The sequence below is a fragment of the Pelecanus crispus genome, chromosome 17 (assembly GCF_030463565.1).
Source record: "Pelecanus crispus isolate bPelCri1 chromosome 17, bPelCri1.pri, whole genome shotgun sequence".
In the NCBI taxonomy this organism is placed as follows: Eukaryota; Metazoa; Chordata; class Aves; order Pelecaniformes; family Pelecanidae; genus Pelecanus; species Pelecanus crispus.
In genome coordinates, this window is record NC_134659.1 from 2,106,147 (window position 1) to 2,119,703 (window position 13,557).

Sequence of the window (13,557 nt, forward strand, 5' to 3'; positions counted from 1 at the left end):
GCAGAGCAAAGCGAGGATCCGCACACACCTCCTGCTGAGAAACTTGCGCAGCCATCAGTCTCCTCTGAGATTTCTATGGCAAATTTGCTTTTTACCCAGCAGTGTAAACACAGAGTTGACATTTGCAGGGTTTAATGGGTTTTCTTGGGGCTTAGTTAAAAAAAGATACACGCAGTATACATCTGTGTGCATCACGTACACATCCGTGCCCTGTACCGAACGTACACAGGTGCCCCGAAGCAGCTGGCAGTACGCATCTCATAGCATGGGCGCAGCCTGCGCAGCAGCCGAAGCAAAGCGGTGTGATGTGCAGCGGGATTCTGCCTGTCAGATCCTCGCTCAGGCTTCCCAGGAGGAACCGGGGGAGTTTCTGGGAAAGTAAAGACCCCTGGAGGTGAATTTCTCATCTGGAAGACCGAGAGGTTCTGCAGTACAGGAGCTGCGGGCGTTCAGACGTGGGAGCGTGGTGGGGTATCAGCGGTGCTTATTTAGCTCCATCCTAGAATGGAGCTTCAGGAGGTCTGGACATGCCGAGGTCTTCAAGCGCAGATGAACTCTCCGAGTACTAAGCACTGTAACTGATCCATCGACATTTCTTCCCGTATCCGAAGCAAAGATGCCAGACGGCATCCTCAGATGCACACGGGTGACAGCGTTACCGCCAGCAGAAGCAGCCTGCAGGCTGGCCTGCGAGCAGAATCAGCCCTGAAATGTAATCCCTTAAATATATGATTATATTCAGGCAACCTGCAGGTACTGACCTGCGAAACCTGGAAGAGTTTTGAATTCTCTGTATGTTCTAATTACAGCAGGCAAGCAGAAACTTAAACAAAGCAAGCGGCAGTGTATGAATGGCACCATCCTTCATGTGGGGTCACGCTGTGCACTTTGTTTTACTTGGACTGTTTTGAGGCAATGAACTTCAATTGTATTCGAGGGTGTGGGGGAGCCTGATTAGATGAAGCAGTTTCTAATGAGATTCACTCTAATTACAGCTTCCCCCATTCTCCCCTCTCTGATCGGAGGAGTGGGTAGATTCACCATGACGACATAATAATAGCACAGAAAGCTAATTAACTGATCACAGGGAGCTGAGAGCGGCTCTGCCAGCAGCGATGCGTCACTCCGCATCTCATGCCAGAGCTAAGCAGGCGTGGTGGAGCCTGGCGAGGCTGAGCGGCCGCGCCGGCGCAGGGCGGCAGAGCAGGCGGCAGGCAGCTCGTCAGCTGCACGGGCACGCACGGGAACGCTCCAAGACCAGCAAGGAGGGTGGAGGAACGCACTCCTCGCCCAAGGACGCCTTCGTGGTTGAATTAAACCTAGGTGGAGAGCGAGAATAAGACGAGGGAGGGAGGAGAGCGGGAAGGGGTAGACATGTAATCACATCAATAGCAACAGTCGAGTTCCAGCTATTTTAGGAGGTTGTTTCTGTTCCCTCGGTTGTGGTGGACGGGCGTGCCAAGGTGTGAGCTGGGACCATCGTGGTACCCGCTGTTCGATACCCCCCGAACCGCTCAGTGCCGAGCGGTGTGCCTGTGCTCCTCGGGGAGGCGGGCAGCATGTCAGGGCATGGAGAGGGGACCACGCAGCATCCCCCTGCCCAGACGGACACGGGAGCTCGGCTGGAAGCAGAGCAGGGGCACGGCTGCGAGCCGTTCAGGCACCTCCGCACCTTGCGCAGCCTCCAAGGAGGGTGAGGATGGTGAAGACTGGACGTTCAGGAGTGCCAGGTTTTGATTTAAGTGCCAAACTGTCAGCGAGGTGCTGAAGACATGCCTGCCCTCTCCCTTGTGAGAAGCCAAAATTAAAAGAGCCCCAGAAACAGCACGGCCCTTTTGGTGAGCGGGGCGCAGCTTTGGGCAGGTGGGACGACCCATGCGTGGCCGTGCAGGGGCACTGGCCTTCCAGGGATGTCACTCCAGCACTTTTTGTAGCAACGGTGTCCAGGCTCGCCGCAGAGCTCTGTGGTTCCTCGCAGCTCTGTCCCGGCAGCGGGAGCGGTGCCGCTCGGATCTCATTCCCCTTCTCCATCCCTCCACCCACCCACCGGTGCCTTTGTGCTTTGACAGCACCTCGCCACCCTGCCGCCTCCACCTTCTCCGGGGCTCCGGTGGAAGCAGATGGTCTGTTGTGTCCGGCCAGCCAGCACCGAGGCCGAGGTCACCCCTGCTCTGACGGGCAGACAAAGCTGGAAGGCAGCGGTGACGGTGGCATCGCCCTTCCCAGGCGGGGGCTTCGCGGGCTCCATTATGCTGCTCACAAGGGCCCGTGTGTGCACTGGGGTGGGGAGGGGAAGAATTTGGCTTTTGAGTGAGCTTATGCATCCCATTTAAAAAGCAGCCATCTGTTTTCACACGCCCAGCAGAAGGCAGTGGGTTCACAGAGGGGTGCGGGAGGCTGCAGTTTGGCACAAAGAGTAATTTCAGGGAGCCTGAGCTTCTCTCTTGGTGGGCAGGCAGAGTCCCCTCCTGCACAGCGCTCTGTTCCCTCCCTCCCGTGCCAGTGAAGCCCTCCTGCCTGTCTCGGGAGCTCAACCCCTCCACAGGTGTCAGGGCCTGGGGCTCAGCCTTTTTGTGAGCTGCCCTGCTGCGGGGCAGCACCAGGACAAAGGGTTTTTTTCCACCCCTATGCCGCAACTGCCCGTTAATGTTTCCCTGGCTTCTCTCTCGCACAGGCGATCCATGAACGAGATCATCTGCGTGTCGGCCCCATCAGCCCGTGGCCTGGGGGCCGTTCACGTCTCCGTCAGCGTTGACCGGGCTCAGCTGGAGCGGACCTTGCTGTTTGAGTACATCGACGATCCAAAGGTGCAGCACATCGAACCTGAGTGGAGCATCGCCAGGTAACACAAGGCTCTGCCAGCGGGTCCTCCACAGCCTTCTCTCTCAGCATATGCTCAGTGAGGGCAAAAGAGGGTCTGTTTGGAAATGCACATCCCACCCAGCATCCTGGATTTATCGGTGCTAGGCGTCTGCAGCGTTTGCATTTACCAAAAATGAGGTCCAGAGTTACTAAAGTAGTTGTAATTACTGAGGCAATTACAGCAGTAGCAGCCTGCGCTGAGATTCTGGGAGCACGAATAAAGCCCCAAGATCACTTCCATCTGCTGAAGAAGTGCACAATTGCTCATTAAAAGCTCCTTCTTGTAGTCCTGGAATAAAACAAAACCAGCAACCACCAAGAAAGGAAAAAGCTGATGCTAATCAAAATACACTGTTTATCCCAGATTCACTGCTGGGAACGGGGCGGCCGGCACTGTCACATCACCGTGACGTCGTTGCTGCTAAAAACCCTGGGCCATATTCGTCCCCTGGTGTTCCTTTAACCGTTGTGCTCACAAGGGCTCTCACACAGCTATTCATTTCAAATTCCAATTATTTTTTTAATATTGCCCATGAAAGAAGCAAGTGTCTCGCAGCAGGCTCTGCGAGATGTTCGCTTTGAGCCCAAATTGGAGATCGTATCTGGTTTTGGGTGAGATGGTTTGATGGGCTGGTCAGGACGGCTGACAGGGGTGGTCTAAAGGGAACAGCTGGGCTCTGCTGTAGAGGTGCGGGAGGCTTGGGTGAACCTGGGCTGTGCTGCTCCAATTAACACATGAAAGAAGCAGCCAAGAGTGAAAGACTTTGCTCAGGGGCACTGGCGGTAGGTGCATGGGGGTGCTCTAGCCTGGGGGGTTGTGTCCTCCCTGGCCCTGATGGCACCGGGTGCTCTAGGTGACAACTTGCTGCGTCTGCAGTCCAGATGCAAGTGCACGTCAGTTCCTTCACTGCATGTACCACTTGTCGTGTTCCTTAAAAACATCACTATGTAAATCATTAAACACTGTGACTAATTTATTGTCTTCCGTATTTAGTCTCAGCTCAGTTGATTTCTTCAGTCCCATCTCTCATCCCGCTGCCTCGCGGTGCTGTGAGGTGGGAGAGGGTGGAGCTGAGAGTAGAGACTCGAGCTAACTTGTGAGACACCGCTCCCCAAGCGACTCGGGGAGTGGGTATTAATCCACTCTGTCACCTGGTGCCTGAAGCGTCTGCAGAAAACATCTTTCTGAGATCAACAAGCATCCTTATTGTCAAGCACAGTCTCTCTGCGCAGCCCCTGCCCGGTGCATTAATCAGGTGTCTCCCGGTTCTCCGCAGCGGACACACGCCTCTGACCGTCACCGGCTCCAACCTGGACGTGATCCAGGAGCCGAGGATCCGCGTCAAGTACAATGGCAAGGAGTTTGTCAACGTAAGTAGCTGCTGTCAGCGCGGTGCCACCGGGCTGTGCCTGGGAGCATCCCCGTGCTGCCGCGCAGCAGGAGCCCCAACCCGGAGGCGCGCGTGCGGTTACCGGTGCCGGTGCTCTCTGCACCATGAGGCTTGCCGTGGCGAAAGCCGCTCTGGGGCTGTTTCCCTAGACTTACCCACACTGTTAGCAGCAAAACCTGGGGACGCTGGAAAGAGGGATCCTGACACACAGAAATGGGAAATTACTTCCTCAGCCACACAGTAACTGCCAAGGAGTTTCCAAAGCTAGAAATGGAGGACTCCATTTTAGGTCGTCTCCAACACCTCAAATCCTGTCTTGGGTCAGATGAACTTGTTTCATTCCTGAAACATTCCCCCTTTTGTCAGAGCCCCTGAGCCCCGAGAGCTCTCCTCTCCCTCTCCCTCTCCCTCTCCCTCTCCCTCTCCCTCTCCCCTCCCCTCCCCTCCCCTCCTCTCCCCTCCTCTCCCCTCCCCTCCTCTCCCCTCCTCTCCCCTCCTCTCCTCTCCCCTCCCCTCCCCTCCCCTCCCCTCCCCTCCTCTCCTCTCCTCTCCTCTCCTCTCCCCTCCCCTCCCCTCCCCTCCCCTCCTCTCCTCTCCTCTCCTCTCCTCTCCTCTCCTCTCCCCTCCCCTCCCCTCCCCTCCCCTCCCCTCCCCTCCCCTCCCCTCCCCTCCCCTCCCCTCCCCTCCCCTCCCCTCCCCTCCCCTCCTCTCCCCTCCCCTCCCCTCCCCTCCTCTCCTCTCCTCTCCTCTCCTCTCCTCTCCTCTCCTCTCCTCTCCTCTCCTCTCCTCTCCTCTCCTCTCCTCTCCTCTCCTCTCCTCTCCTCTCCTCTCCTCTCCTCTCCTCTCCTCTCCTCTCCTCTCCTCTCCTCTCCTCTCCTCTCCTCTCCTCTCCTCTCCCCAGCATCCTTCCCTTCCCTGTACCTGGCTCAGCTCTACAGGCATGTTACGATGGTAAGTCCAAGTGCAGCTGTCCCCATCTTCCCCAGCTGCTCCGCACTTCCCATTTTAGTCCTGCTCGTTCTGTAAAAGCCCAGAGCTGGGCGCCGAGACCTGCCAGCTAGGAGGCTGCTATGTTTAACTAGTCTCTCCCTAGCTGCCTCTCTATAAATAAACCTCCTGTTGCCGCAGCTCTGGGCCTGGCAAGCCTGTACCAGCCCCAGGGGGAAGGAGAGAGGGGAACAGCTTCTGAACAAGGAGCTTCCAGGCCGCTTTCGCAGCTCAACCGCCATGGCAAGGCCAGATGCTGCTTCCCTGCGCCCTCCTCGCTGTGCGAAGGACGCTGGGCGTGGGGCTCCGGGTATTTGGTGAAGCTGGGTGTTATTTTTATGCCTCCTTCCCCTCCTCCCTCCTATCACCCGGGTGTTCCCGAAGCGAGGAGTTGGTAGCAGAGTTTGGGGTTGATCTGGAATGCCATCTCCTTCCCCGATCTGTAATTTTTCAGTCCAAGAGTGAGAAACTGAAATGAATCCTCAGCTAAACAGGAACTAAGTGGTGTTCGTGTATGCTACAAATAAGAATTGTACCTCCAGAACCCGCAGACATTATTTTGACCACATAAAACTGAGAAATATTGTTTCTATGCAGTGATCCTTCTGACTGAATCTGTATTATCTTGGAAAGGGCAAATCACTTAGCAGTCTTTTCCTATTCCCTTTCTCCCTTCCCCTCTGAAGACCTTTTCATCTGAGCTCTTTTTAAAAAGACATCTAATTTTGTTGTTAGCAGTTACAGTGCTACAAAAATAATTCTGAAGACACAAAATTGAGTGAAATTAAATCTTCCATTTATGGAGGGAGACCAAACGGTTGGGCTCTTGCTGCTTTATAAGGCAAGAGACTCATAAATCAGCCAGCTCCCTGCCTCCGGGGGCTGGAGGAGCGGTGGGTGTCCTCAGCCCGGTGGGAGATGACCTTCCTGTTACCTCCAGCCCACGAGTGTCAGATCATTGTTCCTCTCCCTCGCTGGCATTCGGGAATTGCCTCTAATCACCAATTTGTAGCAGGAACCAGGTATTCGCTATGGGTCTGTTTCAAAGCTAGCATTGCCAAAGAGGATGCAACTGGAAAGAAAGGAAAAAATAAAGAAAAAGGGCTGTGATCTGCTATGTCAGCCTCTGGCTCCTTTAGAACACTGCTCGTTTTGAAGCTCGCTCTCCATCTCTGCACCAGTGCCTTTGCATTGGCCGGAGGGGGAGCAAATACCCCCAAACTATGGCTGTAAGGCATTGAGCCTGGATTAAATATTTCCAGCTAAACTTGGATCTGCTGGACTTTTCAGGGGGTATTTCAGGACTCAGAACGTCATCGTCCAGGTCAGGGTAAAGGTTTCCCTGCCGTCTTTCAAAGCATCGCCTTCCCCACAGGTCTGCAAGGTGGTGAACGCCACAGCGCTGGCCTGCCTCGCGCCCCCCCTCACCCCTGAGTACCGGCCCGGCCTGGACGCTGTCGAGCGGCCGGACGAGTTTGGGTTTATCTTTAACAACGTGCAGTCGCTGCTGGTCTACAACGACACCAAGTTCATATACTATCCTAACCCGACATTTGAACTCCTGAGCCCGACTGGGGTGCTGGAGCAGAAGCCGGGGTCACCCATCATCCTGAAGGTAAGGAGACCCTTACTCACCCAGCAGGAAGAGGCAAAAAAACCCCAGAGAGTGGAATTTTCTACTCCCTTCGGAGAACGGGGTACACTAGACTGAGTCCCGTCGTTTGCACAAGCTGGGAATGAGATGAAGATCATAGAATCATAGAATCGTTTAGGTTGGAAAAGCCCTTTAAGATCATCCAGTTCAACCATTAACCTGCACTACCAAGTCCACACTAAACCAATCAAGGGTAGACTAGACTGAACCATGTCCCCAAGTGCCACCTCTGCCTGTTTTTTTGAACACTTCCAGGGATGGTGAAAAGCGGAGAAATGCGCTGCGTCTTTGTACAGTCTTCTCTCCCCTTGTCCCTAGGGCAGAAACCTGTGCCCACCCGCTCCTGGAGGAGCAAAGCTCAACTACACCGTGCTGATCGGAGAGATACCCTGTGCCGTCACCGTCTCCGAGACCCAGCTGCTGTGTGAGCCGCCAAATCTCACCGGACAGCACAAAGTGATGGTGAGGGACCAAACGCTCCTGGCAGCATCCCTTCCCTCCCTCCCTGCCATCCTTTCTCCTCCTCTGCCATCTCCCTGACTCACTCAGATACTGAATGCAATTCCTTGTCCAAGGAGCGGTAGGATTTTAGATTTTGATGGCTAATTGGAAGCTTAAAATATTGTTGTGGATTAGCACGGAGAAACTTACTCCCTCCCTGAGACTCACCACCTGCTATCAGAGCCTTCTAGAAGGAACAAATCCTTCTGGCAGTGCCTTCAGTACCAGGTACCATCCTTTCCCTGGTGCTGCTTCCTACAGTAGGTGAGACTATTTTCAGTGGGCTGTGTTCTCCCTCCTGTAGGGTAGGAAGGGATTTTATCAGTCCTTGTAGCCAGACCTGATCTGCTGAGTGGATGGAAAAGGTTTGCCTTTTCCTGAAGCAGAAGCAGCCAGGACATCTGAACACTGGACTGATTGGATCAACGTCCTCATCCAGGGTAACAGTCGGTGCCTTCCTCTGCTTTGGTTTTGGGCATTTCTGCTTCCTCCGATCCGCTCACAGACCAAGCACGCAGCTGCCGAAGTGCTTGAGTAGAGCCCAAATGAGGTTGTAATTGTGATTTATTTCCCTTTAAGTTCAGCATCCAAAACATATTCGGATTATCACAGTGTGATTCACAGAAGCGCAACCTGGCTGAGAGCTGCTCGCATCTGTGGCCAGGGCACATCCAAGAAAAGCAAGTCCTGGCATTCACCTCCAGCGTGGTTGCTCTGTAGCTTTCACATGGGGCTTTCTCTTCCCTTCTCTGTTCTCCCTCTCCAGCCACTCTGGTTTCTTGTCTGTGGAATTATCACTGGGTTGCTAATGTCCACAGTTTACAAAAGCGAGTTGAAAGCTTATAAAATGAAAGTCAAATGGAGCCATCAGATAATAAGAACAAAGCCCAGATAGTGAAGGGCTGGCCCATTTATCATGATTTGAAGCCTCCCTGTGTTCCCATAAGCTGCACCCTCTGTGTTTGAAGGCAACCGGGGTTGCTGTAGCCTTAGCTGGAAGCGAGATGGTTCAGTGCTTCCTTAGCAGGCGGTACAGCCCCTGCGGCGCGTGCCCTGGCCGCGAAGGACGGGGCTTTGGGACAGGCTTACACCCGTACCCGAAGCTGCTGGTTACCTCCGTTGTGCTTTGTAGGTGCGTGTCGGTGGTATCATCTTCTCCCCTGGTTCGGTGAGCATCATCTCGGACAGCCTCCTGACCCTGCCAGCCATCGTCAGCATCGCAGCCGGAGGCAGCCTGCTCCTCATCATCGTCATCATCGTCCTCATCGCCTACAAGCGCAAGTCCCGAGAGAATGACCTGACCCTCAAGAGGCTGCAGATGCAGATGGACAATCTGGAGTCCCGGGTGGCCCTGGAGTGCAAGGAGGGTCAGTACTGCCCGGGACCGGGCACTCTCGGTGTGCTGCAGCCCCGCGCTCTGGTCCCCAGCTTTCCCCACCAGAGCCACCCCAGTCACCCGATTTTTTGCAGAGAGGAGCAGGGTGCGTGCCCTGCGAGGCTGCGTGGGAGGGTGGGCAGCGACGAGTGTGTCGGCGGCAGACACGGCTCTGCTGCCTAATGTGCAGAGAATAGGATTAGAGCTTGATCCTGCTTAAGCGACATGCCTGGATCGCATTGCGAGGGCAGCGCGAGCCCCAGGGTGCCCGGCACAATATGGCCCCTTGTCTAATGGCCTTTTAGTAAAGGGCTTTTAAAAAGGCAGAGTGAGACAGGGAGCGGAGGAGGTTCGGACCCCCAGGAAACAGCGCGCATCCCAAATGGAAGGCAGTAGGGCTGGAAAGCTGGTCCAGCCCCTCCTCCAGTCTATAAGATGTGAGCCCAGAGGGGCAAGAGCAGGTCTGAGGGATAGGAAGAAGCTCCTCAAGCATTTGCTTCTGGGAAATGTTGTGTGTTTGGAGCAGCTAGAGCTGCCGCTTGCGGATCTCAACACACGCAAGTCTCATCCCTTGCAACGAGGCGGCTGAGCCTGGCCTCTCCGCAGGGGAGCGAAGGTGGAGGTGGGTTGAGACAAAAAGCGTCTGGGGAGGGGTGCTGCTGTTGTTTCGTACATCCTTCCAGCTGGAAGGGAGCTTAGTGAATCAAACAAATAGCTGCAAATTTCATGGTGTGACCTCTGGATATAGAGAGAGATGCATTGGATTCGTTCAGCTGATTTTAAAAGGGTAGTCTTGAAAGCCCAGGACAAAAAATGAGATATACTGAGGAGAGACCCCAGCTTCGGCATGGGCACAGCCTAGCTGGGGTGCAGAGACCTTAGAGCCAACATTTCATGCTTTGGAGAATGAACACAAGGACACTCAAACAGCTGTATAACACGGTGATGTTATGTTACGAGAGGAAGAATAAATTCCTTCCTGACCCCTGCAGCAGGCAGTTTCTGCTTGGATTTGTTCTGCATCAGATTTGATTATTTTGGCAACTGTTGATAGAGGGAGGAGAAGAGAGGAAAATACGGGAGGCACCAAGTTATGAAAATAGATCCTCATTCTGTCTGCGGCGTTTAAAGGTGTTTTAGGTGTGTGTACACAGGTGTGAACTGCATACAAATTAATACGCATCTTTTGTTCTCGGCATCTGCTCTGTGCAGCGTGTGTGCTCTCGCTCTCAGCTGCTGAGACAGTCTCCAAGGGTGAGGGTCTGCCTCAGCTACGCGGCAAGGTCTCCTCCGAATCGGTTTCCTGAGCTGGCCCCTTTACGGTTGCTGCCGTGCCCCAGGGAGGCAGCCAGCCCTCCCCAAAGCCCCTGCCCCGCAGCCTCGGCTCCCGGGGCTCACGTGTGTTTCTCTGTCTTGGTCTGTTCTCCCCGAATAGCTTTTGCAGAGCTGCAGACAGACATCAACGAATTAACCAGCGACCTGGATCGCTCCGGGATCCCGTACCTTGACTATCGGACGTATGCCATGAGGGTCCTTTTCCCCGGCATCGAGGACCATCCTGTGCTGCGGGAGCTGGAGGTAATGACCAGGCTGTGCTCCAGCCCTTCCCTGAGTTTCCCTGAGCCCTCGGGAAAGCCAGCGTGAGATCCTGAAGCATCTTTATGCCTTCCACACCAAATCTTACTAGAGGCACTGGGGTTAGCAGGATGAGCCCCGAGTTCATTTTAACTAAGAAGCTGGTGTTTTATCTCCATTGCGCATTGCTTGATTCCTTTCGGTTTCTTCTCCCCGGTGTTGCTTTAGTTTTATTTTATAGGGTTTTATATTGCTATAGGCCAGCAGCAAAGCGTGCCAGGTAAGTTATCGGTGCTCTTTTAAAGTCCTCCTTAAGCACCTTCTGGTGCAGGGGGAGGCTGTGCGCCTGGAGCATCCTGCCTGGAGCATCCTGCTGCTGTTCCGTGGCGTGTCCACAGGATGGCAAGCGCCGTGCCTAGGCATGGCCGGCCTCTCGCTCGGCTCTGAGCAAGCACTTCAGTTTTCCTGTTTTTTTCCACCAGTATGTGTAAATGTATGCATAAGGTTTTCCCTCAGGATTTAGAAAAATAGTTAACGTACAAGGGTCCATCAGATCACCTTGCAGATGGGCCCTGCTCACCTGTGAGAGCGCAAAAAAAAAAAAAAAAATTATGGTGCTTCAAGAAACTTTATCTGCCACCGAGCATGGGGCTGCCGTCCTCCACCTGGGATGCCCAGAGGTACCGGCCTCGGCGCTCCCTCTCGGAGACTGGCATTGCTCCCGTAATTCCTGAAAGTCCTATTGCCTTCACGCAGACGGGGTGGTGGCCCAAATCTTCAGCCAGAGATGTAAGAGGAAGAAGTCTTGATTGCTTGTGCTCCATACGGCTGCATTGCTTTTCCGGGCAAGCACTACTTAGCATTAATGCATCGAATTAGATTCCTTGCCAGTGGGCCACCACCACTGAGCCGTAGCCGTGCTGTTGGTAAAGCTCAGCAGGCTTTGAACCAGCCTCTCCCAGCCTATTCCCGTGCCCTGAGTTTTCCAGTCTCACGCATTATGTTCGCTGTTTAAATTGCCAAATAAGCTGATGCTCTAGCAAACAAATATGAACGCTTTTTATTTTACTCATGAAAAACAGAATTCTAGAAGTGATAAATGTGTTGCCAATTACACAGTTGCTTAATTATGTAACGTTAGTAAAACCAATACATAAGTCTCCAAGATGTTTGGTAAAGAGTTGCTTAATGTAGTTCATCATTTTCACTTGTAATGAATTACTTGAATCTGCAACCGGCTGAAAGCCTCAATTAATTTTTTACGCTTGTCCCATAATAAAGCAATAGTCTAAATTAGTATTTAATTTACTTACAAGAGTGTCACTTTTTGTGCAGAACAAGCAAAATTGTATGTCATTTATAGGGCCGTTAGCCTCAAAGCAGCAGCTTTATGGCATGCAGAGTACAGCTCGGAGCAATGATTAAAGCGAGCCGTGCTGAGGTGCTGGGGGAGGACAGAAAGAGTGAGGTTCGTTCAGGACTGGCCAAAGGCCACGTTCAGGCGTGCTGAGACCCTGAGAGATGGGGTGCTTGCTTGTGCACCCAGGTTTAAACCACTCAGCCCACCCACAGCGATGGCAGAGCGAGCCCGCGGCAGTGCAGGGCTGCCCTCCGGTCCCTTGTCCTCCCGTGCCTTGGCTGATGCGCGTGCTCTCCTCCGCCGCAGGTCCAAGGGAACGGGCAGCAGAGCGTGGAGAAGGCCTTGAAGCTCTTTGCTCAGCTGATCAACAACAAAGTCTTCCTGCTGACCTTCATCCGAACGCTGGAGCTGCAGCGCAGCTTCTCCATGCGCGATCGTGGCAACGTGGCCTCGCTCATCATGACGGGTCTGCAAGGCAAGCTGGAGTACGCCACCGATGTGCTGAAGCAGCTGCTCTCCGACCTCATCGAGAAGAACCTGGAAAACAAGAACCACCCCAAACTGCTCCTGCGCAGGTAACACGAGGGGACGGGGAGGGGACTGGGCCGTGGGCAGGTCAGCGCAGTCCCCTGGGCTGGCGCGGCCACGCTGCTGGTGGCATCCAGGAGCTCTGCGGGACCAGGGTGCTGGTGTCGGAAGGAAAACGCTGCTCTCCATGGGTGGTGTTGGATGACCCATCCATTTCCTCGCCTGTCTCCAGGACGCAGGGTTAACTCTACTGTATGATTCCACAGATGGCTGAACAGGGTCTTAAATTGGATCCAAGAGAGCTATTACCTCTGGTGCGTGTCTCTCTCGCTCATAATATCCTACCGTGCCGCAGCTCCAGCAGCCCCCCTTCCCCTGGCTTGGCTGAGAGCAGGTGACGATCCAGCACTGTCACCTCTGCCAGCCAGCTGCCTCCTCCCTGCCCTGCCCTGCCTGCACCCACCCGCCTGACCGAGCTCCTGCTTCTCTCACCAGTGTGTGCAGAATGCCCGAGCGGGTCGGCAAAGAGGTTTAGCTCCCACCGCGGGTCCTGTGCACGGCTGTCTCAGGGCAGTGTCATGGCAGGGAGGTGAACGGCACAGAAACTGGAGCTCTCTGTCACGTGCCCGTCGCTGGCAGCGAGCAGTGCCCGGTGCACCCAGGCAGGGAAGAGGAGGCACCAGCCCCGGTGCAGCAGGCTCTGGAGGAGCAGAGGTGCAGCTCTTTAAGTCGCCTTACTGGACTTCGGGCTCTTATGAGCAGGAGGCTGATTTCTTACATGTCTGTACACTACTTAGGGTCCTCGTCTCCCGTGAGCTGCGGTATGATCGTGGTGAGTAAAGCCTTAAAGACCGAGCGAAGAAGCGTGCCTCTCGGGCGGGCAGCGTCGTGAATTGCCCCTGGGGCCGTCGGGGAAAGGCAGGCTGCCCCGCCAGGCTTGGTCCCGCTCCTGACGGCAACCTGTCCTCTGCAGCCAGGGTGCCTGCGTGACCTTCACCCTCACGTGCCCGAGCTACCTCGTAGGTATTTATGGGCTTTATCCCCGCAGCATCCGTGTCTGCCTGGATGGAGCAGCAGTGTTTGTGTTTCAGAGCTGGGGGAAGGAGCTCTAGAGTGGGTTAAGCAACTCGCCCAAGGTCGTGCTGGGAAATGGCAGAAAGAAAAAGGGGAAAAAGCGTGTATTAACGTAGGCCAGATCAGCAGCCACAAGTGAATGGCTACCTCTGTTCTCCGTGCTGTGAGCCGCCTCCATCCCGTGTCCCTTTGGGTCCTGGCTGTGCTGCAGAGCCTGGCCTCGGCCGGCGGCAGGAATGCGGCTGCCCCA

The 13,557-nt window shown here is 54.6% G+C and overlaps 1 protein-coding gene across 1 annotated transcript in view; it reads left to right on the forward strand.

Moving 5' to 3' along the window:
• The window catches only part of PLXNA2 (plexin A2), a 154,283-nt gene that overhangs the window by 123,073 nt on the left and 17,653 nt on the right, over positions 1 to 13,557 (forward strand). Inside the window, exons 15-21 of the mRNA XM_075722534.1 lie at positions 2,675 to 2,842; positions 4,140 to 4,233; positions 6,616 to 6,855; positions 7,213 to 7,356; positions 8,528 to 8,762; positions 10,206 to 10,348; positions 12,012 to 12,280. Of these exons, the coding sequence (XP_075578649.1) occupies positions 2,675 to 2,842; positions 4,140 to 4,233; positions 6,616 to 6,855; positions 7,213 to 7,356; positions 8,528 to 8,762; positions 10,206 to 10,348; positions 12,012 to 12,280 (1,293 nt within the window). The remainder of the gene's footprint in view (positions 1 to 2,674; positions 2,843 to 4,139; positions 4,234 to 6,615; positions 6,856 to 7,212; positions 7,357 to 8,527; positions 8,763 to 10,205; positions 10,349 to 12,011; positions 12,281 to 13,557) is intronic.